Source organism: Salmo salar, chromosome 12 (genome assembly GCF_965601325.2).
Source record: "Salmo salar chromosome 12, fSalSal1, whole genome shotgun sequence".
Lineage (NCBI taxonomy): Eukaryota > Metazoa > Chordata > Actinopteri > Salmoniformes > Salmonidae > Salmo > Salmo salar.
Window position 1 is genome coordinate 106,612,198 of NC_138302.1, and position 16,213 is coordinate 106,628,410.

A 16,213-nucleotide genomic window follows, 5' to 3' on the forward strand; every position below is an offset into this window, starting at 1 on the left:
CCCTGTCGGAATATTATCGCTTTTCTACGAGAAAAATGGCGTAAAAATTGATTTTAAACAGCGGTTGACATGCTTCGAAGTACGGTAATGGAATATTTAGAATTTTTTTGTCATGAATTGCGCCATGCGCACGACCCTTCTTTACCATTTCGGATAGTGTCTGGAACGCACGAACAAAACGCCGCTATTCGGATATAACGATGGATTATTTTGGACCAAACCAACATTTGTTATTGAAGTAGCAGTCTTGGGTGTGCATTCTGACGAAGACAACAAAAGGTAATGAAACTTTTATAATAGTAAATATGATTATGGTGAGTGCTAAACTTGCCGGGTGTCTAAATAGCGAGCCCGTGATGCCTGGGCTATGTACTTAGAATATTGCAAAATGTGCTTTCACCAAATAGCTATTTTAAAATCGGACATATCGAGTGCATAGAGGAGGTCTGTATCTATAATTCTTAAAATAATTGTTATGCTTTTTGTGAACGTTTATCGTGAGTAATTTAGTAAAATGTTAGCGAATTCCCCGGAAGTTTGCGGGGGGTATGCTAGTTCTGAACGTCACATGCTAATGTAAAAAGCTGGTTTTTGATATAAATATGAACTTGATTGAACAAAACATGCATGTATTGTATAACATAATGTCCTAGGGTTGTCATCTGATGAAGATCATCAAAGGTGAGTGCTGCATTTAGCTGTCTTCTGGGTTTTGGTGACATTATATGCTGGCTTGAAAAATGGGTGTCTGATTATTTCTGGCTTGGTACTCTGCTGACATAATCTAATGTTTTGCTTTCGTTGTAAAGCCTTTGAAATCGGACAGTGTGGTTAGATTAACGAGAGTCTTGTCTTTAAATAGCTGTAAAATAGTAATATGTTTGAGAAATTGAAGTAATAGGATTTTTAAGGTTTTGAAAATCGCGCCACAGGCTGCAAGTGGCTGTTACGTAGGTGGGACGAATTCGTCCCGCCTAGCCCAGAGAGGTTAATGATATCACAAAACAACAACTTATTTGACATGATTATTGTTTAGAGCCGCACCAACCATTTCCCACATTATTTACGTTAGAAATATTGTTTTGATGTTACAGTTTTGGCCAAGTGTCTCTGTTACACTCAGACATTCTATTTCAATACTGCAGAGTCCAAAGATACAGTTCCTGCAAGGTATTTACGATCCTGTTGTTAAGTCATAAAACCGGGACAACTTCATCCCTCTCCCCCGCTGCAGGAGAGAGAGGGTGCTATAGAGCTGACCCACTGTAACCTGATCCTTCTGATCCTCACAGGAGAGTCATGACAACAGTCAGGGAGAATCAAAAATTGGCATGCATGGGACCCCCATTGATTTTGTTAGAATGTTTGAGTCACTCAGACAGCATAAGCCATGGCAAAATGTGTAGAATTGCAGGGAATTTGCTTTAAAACAGCTTAATTTTGTCACTGTCACCAACAAGGCTTTTAAAATATTCAGTCGCCTCCTGTCCTCCTACTTTCCTCCTCTTCTCCCCTTCCTGTCCACCGACTCTCCCTCCCCCTCTTCTACCTCCTCCTTTCCATCTACTCTGCCTCCTCCTGTCCTCCCCCTCTTTCCTGTTCTCCTCCTCCCCCTCTGGCCACCATAAAGGCCTGATTTGGTGGAGTGCTGCAGAGATGGTTGTCTTTCTGGAAGGTTCTCCCATCTCCACAGAGGAACTCTGGAGCTCTGTCAGTGACCATCAGGTTCTTGGTCACCTCCCTGACAAAGGCCCTTATCCCACAATTTCTCCTTATGGTCGGGTGGCCAGCTCTAGGAAGAGTCTTGGTGGTTCCAAACTTCTTCCATTTAAGAATGATGGAGGCCACTGTGTTCTTGGGGACCTTCAATGCGGCAGAAATGTTTTGGTACCCTTCCCCAGATCTGTGCCTTGACACAATCCTGTCTCGGAGCTCTACGGACAATTCCTTCGACCTCATGGCTTGGTTTTTGCTCTGACATGCACTGTCAACTGTGGGACCTTTATATAGACAGGTGTGTGCCTTTCCAAATCGTGTCCAATCTATTGAATTTACCACAGGTGGACTCCAAGTTCTATAAACATCTCAAGGATGATCAATGGAAACAGGATGCACCTGAGCTCAGTTTCGAGTCTCATAGCAAAGGGTCTGAATTTTTTCACTTTGTCGTTATGGGGTATTGTGTGTAGATGGATGAGGAAAACGTTTTATTTCATACATTTTAGAATAAAGCTGTAAAATAACAACGTGGAAAAAGTGAAGGGGTCTGAATAGTTTCAGGATGTATATACCTGTGTCTTTCTGTTCCTCCAGACGATAGTAGAGGAGCAGCTGATCCTGAAGCGTGTTGCTGACGTCCTGATCAACCTGTATGCCATGACAGCCGTCCTATCACGATCTAGTAGATCTATCTCTATAGGGCTCAGGAACCACGACCATGAGGTAATACTGAACTATACATCACCATCTTGTTGATATACAGTGTCGTAAAGAATTTTCCCCCTTTCTGATTTTATCCACATCTGGTGAAAGTCAAACAGTGCATTCCACATTAAGAACCTCAGAATGTCAGGCCTTCCATCTGCGAGCTGAAGTGCAACTGGGTCATGCAGCAAGACAATGATCTAAAAAACACACAATCAAGTCGACATGAAAATGGCTAAAAAGCAACACATTTTAAGTTTTGGAATGGCCTAGTTAAAGTCAAGACCTAATCACAAGTGAGATGTTGCAGGACTTGAAACGAGCAGTTCAGGTGTCGCTGAGTTGAGCAGTTCTGCATGGAATAGTGGGCCAAAATTCCCCACAGCAATGTTAGACTGATCAACAGGCATTGCAGCTAAAGGTGGCACAAACCTTTTCACAAAGGAGCATTGGGTGTTGCATAACTTTGTTTATTAAATTAAATAAGTGGCACATTTTAGTTATTTGTTCATTCAGGTTCCCTTTATCTATTATCAGGTTTTGGTTGAAGATCTGATAACATTCAGTATAAAACATATTCAGAAAGGGGGCAAATACCTTTTCACGCCACTACCTCTATAGGGCTCAGGAACTACGGCCATGCGGTAGTACTGTACACTACCTCTATAGGGCTCAGGAACTACGGCCATGAGGTAGTACTGTACACTACCTCTATAGGGCTCAGGAACTACGACCATGAGGTAGTACTGTACACTACCTCTATCGGGCTCAGGAACTACGGCCATGAGGTAGTACTGTACACTACCTCTATAGGGCTCAGGAACTACGGCCATGAGGTAGTACTGTACACTACCTCTATAGGGCTCAGGAACTACGACCATGAGGTAGTACTGTACACTACCTCTATAGGGCTCAGGAACTACGACCATGAGGTAGTACTGTACACTACCTCTATAGGGCTCAGGAACTACGACCATGAGGTAGTACTGTACACTACCTCTATAGGGCTCAGGAACTACGGCCATGAGGTAGTACTGTACACTACCTCTATAGGGCTCAGGAACTACGACCATGAGGTAGTACTGTACACTACCTCTATAGGGCTCAGGAACTACGACCATGAGGTAGTACTGTACACTACCTCTATAGGGCTCAGGAACTACGACCATGAGGTAGTACTGTACACTACCTCTATAGGGCTCAGGAACTACGACCATGAGATGGTACTGTACACTACCTCTATAGGGCTCAGGAACTACGGCCATGAGGTAGTACTGTACACTACCTCTATAGGGCTCAGGAACTACGACCATGAGGTAGTACTGTACTGTACACTACCTCTATAGGGCTCAGGAACTACGACCATGAGGTAGTACTGTACTGTACACTACCTCTATAGGGCTCAGGAACTACGGCCATGAGGTAGTACTGTACACTACCTCTATAGGGCTCAGGAACTACGGCCATGAGGTAGTACTGTACACTACCTCTATAGGGCTCAGGAACTACGGCCATGAGGTAGTACTGTACACTACCTCTATAGGGCTCAGGAACTACGGCCATGAGGTAGTACTGTACTGTACACTACCTCTATAGGGCTCAGGAACTACGGCCATGAGGTAGTACTGTACACTACCTCTATAGGGCTCAGGAACTACGGCCATGAGGTAGTACTGTACTGTACACTACCTCTATAGGGCTCAGGAACTACGGCCATGAGGTAGTACTGTACTGTACACTACCTCTATAGGGCTCAGGAACTACGGCCATGAGGTAGTACTGTACACTACCTCTATAGGGCTCAGGAACTACGGCCATGAGGTAGTACTGTACACTACCTCTATAGGGCTCAGGAACTACGGCCATGAGGTAGTACTGTACACTACCTCTATAGGGCTCAGGAACTACGACCATGAGGTAGTACTGTACACTACCTCTATAGGGCTCAGGAACTACGACCATGAGGTAGTACTGTACACTACCTCTATAGGGCTCAGGAACTACGACCATGAGGTAGTACTGTACACTACCTCTATAGGGCTCAGGAACTACGGCCATGAGGTAGTACTGTACACTACCTCTATAGGGCTCAGGAACTACGGCCATGAGGTAGTACTGTACACTACCTCTATAGGGCTCAGGAACTACGACCATGAGGTAGTACTGTACACTACCTCTATAGGGCTCAGGAACTACGGCCATGAGGTAGTACTGTACACTACCTCTATAGGGCTCAGGAACTACGGCCATGAGGTAGTACTGTACACTACCTCTATAGGGCTCAGGAACTACGACCATGAGGTAGTACTGTACTGTACACTACCTCTATAGGGCTCAGGAACTACGACCATGAGGTAGTACTGTACTGTACACTACCTCTATAGGGCTCAGGAACTACGGCCATGAGGTAGTACTGTACTGTACACTACCTCTATAGGGCTCAGGAACTACGACCATGAGGTAGTACTGTACACTACCTCTATAGGGCTCAGGAACTACGACCATGAGGTAGTACTGTACTGTACACTACCTCTATAGGGCTCAGGAACTACGACCATGAGGTAGTACTGTACTGTACACTACCTCTATAGGGCTCAGGAACTACGACCATGAGGTAGTACTGTACTGTACACTACCTCTATAGGGCTCAGGAACTACGACCATGAGGTAGTACTGTACACTACCTCTATAGGGCTCAGGAACTACGACCATGAGGTAGTACTGTACTGTACACTACCTCTATAGGGCTCAGGAACTACGACCATGAGGTAGTACTGTACTGTACACTACCTCTATAGGGCTCAGGAACTACAACCATGAGGTAGTACTGTACTGTACACTATCCAGCAAACCAGAATTGGCTATGTGAAATTTCCCAGAACATTCGTTAGGTTGCGCTGATTATAATGTTTGTATAAAACATTTACCTGATGTTCCCAGAGCGCTGCTCTGAAAGCATTACTGCTACATTGTGTTATTACTTTACCTGGAAACCTGATGAGAGTTTTTAAAAGCTAGACAATCAGGCCACCATTGATTTTGTTATAATGTTTGAGTATAACCACACAGCATTAGCCATGGCATAATGTGGATAATTGACAGAAATTGGCTTTAAAAGTGCAAAATTGTCTTTCTGCTCCATGGCAGGATTTCAAACTGCAAATTTTTCTCTCCACTGCCAAGATGATATTTTTTTACTTATTCTTCGTCTGTGTTTTCACTGCTCAACCCTTATGGTGGGTCACAAAGGCTTTATTTAACCAGGTATTTATATATTATATATATATATATCCCTTTATTTAACCAGGTATTTATATATTATATATATATATAACCCTTTATTTAACCAGGTATTTATTTATATATATATATAACCCTAACCCTTTATTTAACCAGGTATTTATATATTATATATATAACCCTTTATTTAACCAGGTATTTATATATTATATATATATAACCCTTTATTTAACCAGGTATTTATATATTATATATATAACCCTTTATTTAACCAGGTATTTATATATATTATATATAACCCTTTATTTAACCAGGTATTTATATATTATATATATATAACCCTTTATTTAACCAGGTAGGCCAGTTGAGAACAAGTTCTCATTTACAACTGTGACCTGGCCAAGATAAAGCAAAGCAGTGTGACACAAACAACAACACAGAGTTACACATGGAATAAACAAGCGTACAGTCAATAACACAATAGAAAAAAAGAACGTCTATATACAGTGTGTCCAAATGCCGTGAGGAGGTAAGGCAATAAATAGGACATAATACCGAAGTAATTACAATTTAGCAAATGAACACTGGAGTGACAGATGAGCAGAGGATGGTGTGCAAGTAGAGATACTGGTGTGCAAAAGAGCAGAAAGTAAATAAAAACAATATGGGGATGAGGTAGGTAGATTGGGTGGGCTATTTACAGATGGGCTGTGTACAGCTGCAGCGATCGGTTAGCTGCTCAGAGAGCTGATGTTTAAAGTTAGTGAGGGAAATATAAGTCTCCAGCTTCAGCGATTTTTGTAGTTCGTTCCAGTCATTGGCAGCAGAGAACTGGAAGGAAAGGCGGCCAAAGGAGGTGTTGGCTTTGGGGGTGACCAGTGAGATATACCTGGTCATCCCCAAGTATACAGTATCAGTATGTATACAGTATCAATATTACCGCTGTATTAGGAAGTATACAGTATCAGTATGTATACAGTATCAATATTACCGCTGTATCAGGAAGTATACAATATCAGTATGTTTACAGTATCAATATTACCGCTGTATCAGGAAGTATACAGTATCAGTATTTATACAGTATCAATATTACCGCTGTATCAGGAAGTATACAATATTAGTATTACCGCCGTATCAGGAAGTATACAGTATCAGTATTTATACAGTATCAGTATTACCGCTGTATCAGGAAGTATACAGTGTCAGTATTACCGCTGTATCAGGAAGTTTACAGTGTCAGTATTACCGCTGTATCAGGAAGTTTACAGTGTCAGTATTACCGCTGTATCAGGAAGTTTACAGTGTCAGTATTACCGCTGTATCAGGAAGTTTACAGTGTCAGTATTACCGCTGTATCAGGAAGTTTACAGTGTCAGTATTACCGCTGTATCAGGAAGTTTACAGTGTCAGTAAGTCTTAATCCAACACATTCAGGCTGAATCATCCGGCCGTGATTGGGAGTCCCATAGGGCGGCGCCGCTGGGGCAGGCCGTGATTGGGAGTCCCATAGGGCGGCGTCGCTGGGGCAGGCCGTGATTGGGAGTCCCATAGGGCGGCGTCGCTGGGGCAGGCCGTGATTGGGAGTCCCATAGGGCGGCGTCGCTGGGGCAGGCCGTGATTGGGAGTCCCATAGGGCGGCGTCGCTGGGGCAGGCCGTGATTGGGAGTCCCATAGGGCGGCGTCGCTGGGGCAGGCCGTGATTGGGAGTCCCATAGGGCGGCGTCGCTGGGGCAGGCCGTGATTGGGAGTCCCATAGGGCGGCGTCGCTGGGGCAGGCCGTGATTGGGAGTCCCATAGGGCGGCGTCGCTGGGGCAGGCCGTGATTGGGAGTCCCATAGGGCGGCGTCGCTGGGGCAGGCCGTGATTGGGAGTCCCATAGGGCGGCGTCGCTGGGGCAGGCCGTGATTGGGAGTCCCATAGGGCGGCGTCGCTGGGGCAGGCCGTGATTGGGAGTCCCATAGGGCGGCGTCGCTGGGGCAGGCCGTGATTGGGAGTCCCATAGGGCGGCGTCGCTGGGGCAGGCCGTGATTTAGGGCGGCGTCGCTGGGGCAGGCCGTGATTGGGAGTCCCATAGGGCGGCGTCGCTGGGGCAGGCCGTGATTGGGAGTCCCATAGGGCGGCGTCGCTGGGGCAGGCCGTGATTGGAAATAAGAATTTGTTCTTAACTGACTCGCCTCGATCAATAAAGGTTAAATAAAACATGCAGTAGGATCTAACATGGTAATATTTAGTTTTATTATTCATACGTCTTGAAGCTTATTGGTTGCTCCACTAACCGACAGCGTAGTATGATTTCTGTTTGCCTTCCTCATGAAGATCCTGCTGTTCTAGGTGCTTCTGGCTAACACGTTCTGCACCGACGCCTTCTTCAAGAACAACTACTGGATAACGCAGCTACAGAAGAGTGAGTAGGACAGAGTTGGCACCCTATTCCCTTTATAGTGCACTACTTTTGATGAGGTCTCATTGTGGGGTGCTTACATTTATCCTAGTTCACACATGTACGCATGTGTATATTGGAAATGTGTATTTTTTGCATATCCCAACTATCCCTGACACCTCCAACAGTGACCCTGGAGACATTAGGGGTTAAGTGCCTTGCCCAAGGGCTCATTGGAAGGTTTTTAACCTTGTCGGCTCGGTGACCTCAATGCACAGCCAGTCAGCCAGCCAACCAGCCAGCCACAGCATCACGTGTGATCAACATATTAACATATAATTGTAGCAGCTATTATAATTAGTGAACACTCATATGTTTTGTTTCAGTTACACAACGTCCTCAGAGAGAGAGAATCGGTTACACAACGTCCTCAGAGAGAGAGAATCGGTTACACAACGTCCTCAGAGAGAGAGAATCGGTTACACAACGTCCTCAGAGAGAGAGAATCGGTTACACAACGTCCTCAGAGAGAGAGAATCGGTTACACAACGTCCTCAGAGAGAGAGAATCGGTTACACAACGTCCTCAGAGAGAGAGAATCGGTTACACAACGTCCTCAGAGAGAGAGAATCGGTTACACAACGTCCTCAGAGAGAGAATCGGTTACACAACGTCCTCAGAGAGAGAGAATCGGTTACACAACGTCCTCAGAGAGAGAGAATCGGTTACACAACGTCCTCAGAGAGAGAGAATCGGTTACACAACGTCCTCAGAGAGAGAGAATCGGTTACACAACGTCCTCAGAGAGAGAGAATCGGTTACACAACGTCCTCAGAGAGAGAGAGAATCGGTTACACAACGTCCTCAGAGAGAGAGAGAATCGGTTACACAACGTCCTCAGAGAGAGAGAGAGAATCGGTTACACAACGTCCTCAGAGAGAGAGAGAGAATCGGTTACACAACGTCCTCAGAGAGAGAGAGAGAATCGGTTACACAACGTCCTCAGAGAGAGAGAGAATCGGTTACACAACGTCCTCAGAGAGAGAGAGAATCGGTTACACAACGTCCTCAGAGAGAGAGAGAGAGAATCGGTTACACAACGTCCTCAGAGAGAGAGAATCGGTTACACAACGTCCTCAGAGAGAGAGAGAATCGGTTACACAACGTCCTCAGAGAGAATCGGTTACACAACGTCCTCAGAGAGAGATAATCGGTTACACAACGTCCTCAGAGAGAGAGAGAATCGGTTACACAACGTCCTCAGAGAGAGATAATCGGTTACACAACGTCCTCAGAGAGAATCGGTTACACAACGTCCTCAGAGAGAGAGAGAATCGGTTACACAACGTCCTCAGAGAGAGAGAGAATCGGTTACACAACGTCCTCAGAGAGAGAGAATCGGTTACACAACGTCCTCAGAGAGAGAGAGAATCGGTTACACAACGTCCTCAGAGAGAGAACCACTCTATATTGTTTTATCAGATCAATAGTTGTAGGCTAGTGTGTGTGTGTGTAATGAAGGTAGTGTGTGTGTGTGTGTGTAGGCTAATGAATGTTATTTTTGTTCCAGACTCACCTGAGAACCAAGATGAGAACATTAAGAAGATCGCCAGGGAGGTCCTGGAGAAGAGAGCCTATGTCTGTTCCCACCCTCTGGACAGAACCTTCTAGAACCGGAACAGAACTCTGTGACTGGAGGAGACATGGTCTCCTATTCCCTATGCAGTGCACTACTTTGGGCCAGAGCCATATGTAGCAACCTAAAAGTAGGGCACTGTAAAGGCATTAGGGGACCAGTAGAGCCGGACCTCGAGGTCCTGTGACCCTAAAGTTCCATCCATGGCTACATGCCTCTACTCTGTATTGTGAACGAGCAATAACTATCTCCTCAGTTCTGAAGCAAGTCTTTATGATGTTCATTTAATTCTGTATATCATTTAGAACTACGATTGACTATAATGACCTTGTTTTACTGATGGAACTTTGGTTGAAGTGAACAGTGGTTGTAGGTTACTGGCCTTTCTATTAAAGAGTTGATTTGTTTTCATAGTGTGGTTTCAGTCTGATGGTTCGTCTCAAATGGTTCCCTGACGTGTCGGTGCAAGGTGACCTCCCTGGCCGGCTGTCATTGGCCGGCTGACTGTCTGATGTCATAGGGGGTGGTGGGTTTCTGGTAGATATGGACACGCCTCTCCTCTTCTGTTAGGGGCGGAGCCAACCTCTAGTCCTGAAAGGACCTCTGCTTCAGGAACTCCCCTGCAGGAAGTGACATCACACTTATGTTTTATGGTCCTTAAGGCTGGATAGACCTGAGGAGACGGCTCCTATAGCCATCAGCTACAGACCCCATTTCCCCTGTTTCTAATCGTCTTTTTGTCTCTTTACGGTTGTGATTATCTTGTAAACATAATGTGAGTCTGTTAAAGGTTGTGAGGTACAGGACGTGGTGCTTGTTGTAGAATGATGGTGTTGTCGTCCCAGCTCAGACTGGTCCAGGAACGGTCCCAGGGCGAACAACGTGCTCTCTACAACAAAGCTGTTAAGAAGCCTTTCGGACCTAGACTTGGCGCTCCGGTACCGCTTGCCGTGCAGTAGCAGAGAGAACAGTCCATGACTAGACTGGCTGGAGTCTTTGGCTATTTTTAAGGCCTCTGACACTGCCTGGCCCTACATTTAAGGTGAGGCCAGGCTTTCTGAGGAAGTATTTCATTGGTCGATCCTTCAGCATGTCCTGCAGCTTCCCTGGGTTGGCGCCATCCATGTGGCAGCTCAGATTCAGAGATTAAGATTCAGTGTTTAATAGTCACATGAACAGGGTTACAGGTGTAATTACAGTGTTAATAGGTACAGGGTTACAGGTGATATTACAGTGTTAATAGGTACAGGGTTACAGGTGTTATTACAGTGTTAATAGGTACATGAACAGGGTTACAGGTAATATTACAGTGTTAATAGGTACATGAACAGGGTTACAGGTGATATTACAGTGTTAATAGGTACAGGGTTACAGGTGTTATTACAGTGTTAATAGTTACAGGGTTACAGGTGTTATTACAGTGTTAATAGGTACAGGGTTACAGGTGTTATTACAGTGTTAATAGGTACAGGGTTACAGGTGTTATTACAGTGTTAATAGGTACATGAACAGGGTTACAGGTAATATTACAGTGTTAATAGGTACATGAACAGGGTTACAGGTGTTATTACAGTGTTAATAGTCACATGTACAGGGTTACAGGTGATATTACAGTGTTCATAGGTACATGAACAGGGTTACAGGTGTTATTACAGTGTTAATAGGTACATGAACAGGGTTACAGGTTTTATTACAGAGTTAATAGTTACAGGGTTACAGGTGATATTACAGTGTTAATAGGTACAGGGTTACAGGTGATATTACAGTGTTAATAGTCACATGTACAGGTGTTATTACAGTGTTAAAAGGTACATGGACAGGGTTACAGGTGATATTACAGTGTTAATAGTTACAGGGTTACAGGTGATATTACAGTGTTAATAGGTACAGGGTTACAGGTGTTATTACAGTGTTAATAGGTACATGAACAGGGTTACAGGTAATATTAGTGTTAATAGGTACATGAACAGGGTTACAGGTGATATTACAGTGTTAATAGTTACAGGGTTACAGGTGATATTACAGTGTTAATAGGTACAGGGTTACAGGTGATATTACAGTGTTAATAGTCACATGAACAGGGTTACAGGTGTTATTACAGTGTTAATAGGTACAGGGTTACAGGTGATATTACAGTGTTAATAGTCACATGTACAGGGTTACAGGTGATATTACAGTGTTCATAGGTACATGAACAGGGTTACAGGTGTTATTACAGTGTTAATAGGTACAGGGTTACAGGTGTTATTACAGTGTTAATAGGTACAGGGTTACAGGTGATATTACAGTGTTAATAGTCACATGTACAGGGTTACAGGTGATATTAGTGTTAATAGTCACATGAACAGGGTTACAGGTGTTATTACAGTGTTAATAGGTACATGAACAGGGTTACAGGTGATATTACAGTGTTAATAGTCACATGAACAGGGTTACAGGTGTTATTACAGTGTTAATAGGTACAGGGTTACAGGTGTTATTACAGTGTTAATAGGTACAGGGTTACAGGTGATATTACAGTGTTAATAGGTACAGGGTTACAGGTGTTATTACAGTGTTAATAGGTACAGGGTTACAGGTGTTATTACAGTGTTAATAGGTACAGGGTTACAGGTGTTATTACAGTGTTAATAGGTACATGAACAGGGTTACAGGTGTTATTACAGTGTTAATAGGTACATGAACAGGGTTACAGGTGATATTACAGTGTTAATAGTTACAGGGTTACAGGTGTTATTACAGTGTTAATAGGTACATGAACAGGGTTACAGGTGATATTACAGTGTTAATAGGTACAGGGTTACAGGTGTTATTACAGTGTTAATAGGTACATGAACAGGGTTACAGGTGATATTACAGTGTTAATAGGTACTGACAGGGTTACAGGTGATATTACAGTGTTAATAGGTACAGGGTTACAGTGTTAATAGTCACATGAACAGGGTTACAGGTGTTATTACAGTGTTAATAGGTACATGAACAGGGTTACAGGTGATATTACAGTGTTAATAGTTACAGGGTTACAGGTGTATTACAGTGTTAATAGGTACAGGTGTTATTACAGTGTTAATAGGTACAGGGTTACAGGTGTATTACAGTGTTAATAGGTACAGGGTTACAGGTGTTATTACAGTGTTAATAGGTACAGGGTTACAGGTGTTATTACAGTGTTAATAGTCACATGTACAGGGTTACAGGTGATATTACAGTGTTAATAGGTACATGAACAGGGTTACAGGTGATATTACAGTGTTAATAGTCACATGTACAGGGTTACAGGTGTTATTACAGTGTTAATAGGTACATGAACAGGGGTACAGGTGATATTACAGTGTTAATAGTTACAGGGTTACAGGTGTTATTACATTGTTAATAGGTACAGGGTTACAGGTGATATTACAGTGTTAATAGTCACATGTACAGGGTTACAGGTGATATTACAGTGTTAATAGTCACATGAACAGGGTTACAGGTGTTATTACAGTGTTAATAGGTACATGAACAGGGTTACAGGTGTATTACAGTGTTAATAGTCACATGAACAGGGTTACAGGTGTTATTACAGTGTTAATAGGTACAGGGTTACAGGTGTTATTACAGTGTTAATAGGTACAGGGTTACAGGTGTTATTACAGTGTTCATAGTCTGACAGGGTTACAGGTGTTATTACAGTGTTAATAGGTACAGGGTTACAGGTGATATTACAGTGTTAATAGTCACATGTACAGGGTTACAGGTGATATTACAGTGTTAATAGTCACATGAACAGGGTTACAGGTGATATTACAGTGTTAATAGGTACATGAACAGGGTTACAGGTGATATTACAGTGTTAATAGGTACATGAACAGGGTTACAGGTGTTATTACAGTGTTAATAGGTACATGAACAGGGTTACAGGTGATATTACAGTGTTAATAGTTACAGGGTTACAGGTAATATTACAGTGTTAATAGGTACATGAACAGGGTTACAGGTGAAGGGTTACAGGTGTTATTACAGTGTTAATAGGTACATGAACAGGGTTACAGGTGATATTACAGTGTTAATAGGTACATGAACAGGGTTAGAGATGATATTACAGTGTTAATAGGTACAGGGTTACAGGTGTTATTACAGTGTTAATAGGTACAGGGTTACAGGTGTTATTACAGTGTTAATAGGTACAGGGTTACAGGTGTTATTACAGTGTTAATAGGTACATGAACAGGGTTACAGGTAATATTACAGTGTTAATAGGTACATGAACAGGGTTACAGGTGATATTACAGTGTTAATAGTTACAGGGTTACAGGTGATATTACAGTGTTAATAGTCACATGTACAGGGTTACAGGTGATATTACAGTGTTCATAGGTACATGAACAGGGTTACAGGTGTTATTACAGTGTTAATAGGTACAGGGTTACAGGTGTTATTACAGTGTTAATAGGTACAGGGTTACAGGTGTTATTACAGTGTTAATAGGTACATGAACAGGGTTACAGGTAATATTACAGTGTTAATAGGTACATGAACAGGGTTACAGGTGATATTACAGTGTTAATAGTTACAGGGTTACAGGTGATATTACAGTGTTAATAGGTACAGGGTTACAGGTATTATTACAGTGTTAATAGTCACATGTACAGGGTTACAGGTGTTATTACAGTGTTAATAGGTACATGAACAGGGTTACAGGTGATATTACAGTGTTAATAGTTACAGGGTTACAGGTGTTATTACAGTGTTAATAGGTACAGGGTTACAGGTGATATTACAGTGTTAATAGTCACATGTACAGGGTTACAGGTGATATTAGTGTTAATAGTCACATGAACAGGGTTACAGGTGATATTACAGTGTTAATAGGTACATGAACAGGGTTACAGGTGATATTACAGTGTTAATAGTTACAGGGTTACAGGTGTTATTACAGTGTTAATAGGTACAGGGTTACAGGTGTTATTACAGTGTTAATAGGTACATGAACAGGGTTACAGGTGATATTACAGTGTTAATAGTTACAGGGTTACAGGTGATATTACAGTGTTAATAGGTACAGGGTTACAGGTGATATTACAGTGTTAATAGTCACATGAACAGGGTTACAGGTGATATTACAGTGTTAATAGGTACATGAACAGGGTTACAGGTGTTATTACAGTGTTAATAGTCACATGTACAGGGTTACAGGTGATATTACAGTGTTCATAGGTACATGAACAGGGTTACAGGTGTTATTACAGTGTTAATAGGTACAGGGTTACAGGTGTTATTACAGTGTTAATAGGTACAGGGTTACAGGTGTTATTACAGTGTTAATAGGTACATGAACAGGGTTACAGGTGATATTACAGTGTTAATAGTCACATGAACAGGGTTACAGGTGTTATTACAGTGTTAATAGGTACAGGGTTACAGGTGTTATTACAGTGTTAATAGGTACAGGGTTACAGTGTTAATAGTCACATGAACAGGGTTACAGGTGTTATTACAGTGTTAATAGGTACATGAACAGGGTTACAGGTGATATTACAGTGTTAATAGGTCTGACAGGGTTACAGGTGTTATTACAGTGTTAATAGGTACATGAACAGGGTTACAGGTGTTATTACAGTGTTAATAGGTACATGAACAGGGTTACAGGTGATATTACAGTGTTAATAGGTACAGGGTTACAGGTGTTATTACAGTGTTAATAGGTACAGGGTTACAGGTGTTATTACAGTGTTAATAGGTACATGAACAGGGTTACAGGTAATATTACAGTGTTAATAGGTACATGAACAGGGTTACAGGTGATATTACAGTGTTAATAGTTACATGTACAGGGTTACAGGTGATATTACAGTGTTAATAGTCACATGAACAGGGTTACAGGTGTTATTACAGTGTTAATAGGTACATGAACAGGGTTACAGGTGATATTACAGTGTTAATAGTCACATGTACAGGGTTACAGGTGATATATTACAGTGTTCATAGGTACATGAACAGGGTTACAGGTGTTATTACAGTGTTAATAGGTACAGGGTTACAGGTGTTATTACAGTGTTAATAGGTACAGGGTTACAGGTGATATTACAGTGTTAATAGTCACATGTACAGGGTTACAGGTGTTATTACAGTGTTAATAGGTACATGAACAGGGTTACAGGTGATATTACAGTGTTAATAGTCACATGAACAGGGTTACAGGTGTTATTACAGTGTTAATAGGTACAGGGTTACAGGTGTTATTACAGTGTTAATAGGTACAGGGTTACAGGTGTTATTAAAGTGTTAATAGGTACATGAACAGGGTTACAGGTGATATTACAGTGTTAATAGGTACATGAACAGGGTTACAGGTGATATTACAGTGTTAATAGGTACAGGGTTACAGGTGTTATTACAGTGTTAATAGGTACAGGGTTACAGTGTTAATAGTCACATGAACAGGGTTACAGGTGTTATTACAGTGTTAATAGGTACATGAACAGGGTTACAGGTGACTTTACAGTGTTAATAGTTACAGGGTTACAGGTGATATTACAGTGTTAATAGGTACA

The 16,213-nt window shown here is 42.4% G+C and overlaps 1 protein-coding gene across 1 annotated transcript in view; it reads left to right on the plus strand.

The window, feature by feature from the left end:
* The window catches only part of acad9 (acyl-CoA dehydrogenase family, member 9), a 41,609-nt gene extending 31,518 nt beyond the window's left edge, over positions 1–10,091 (plus strand). The window contains exons 15-17 of the mRNA XM_082959537.1: positions 2,314–2,442; positions 7,996–8,068; positions 9,615–10,091. Coding sequence (XP_082815663.1) covers positions 2,314–2,442; positions 7,996–8,068; positions 9,615–9,715 — 303 coding nt within the window. The 3' untranslated portion in view covers positions 9,716–10,091. The remainder of the gene's footprint in view (positions 1–2,313; positions 2,443–7,995; positions 8,069–9,614) is intronic.
* Positions 10,092–16,213: the final 6,122 nt, after the last annotated feature.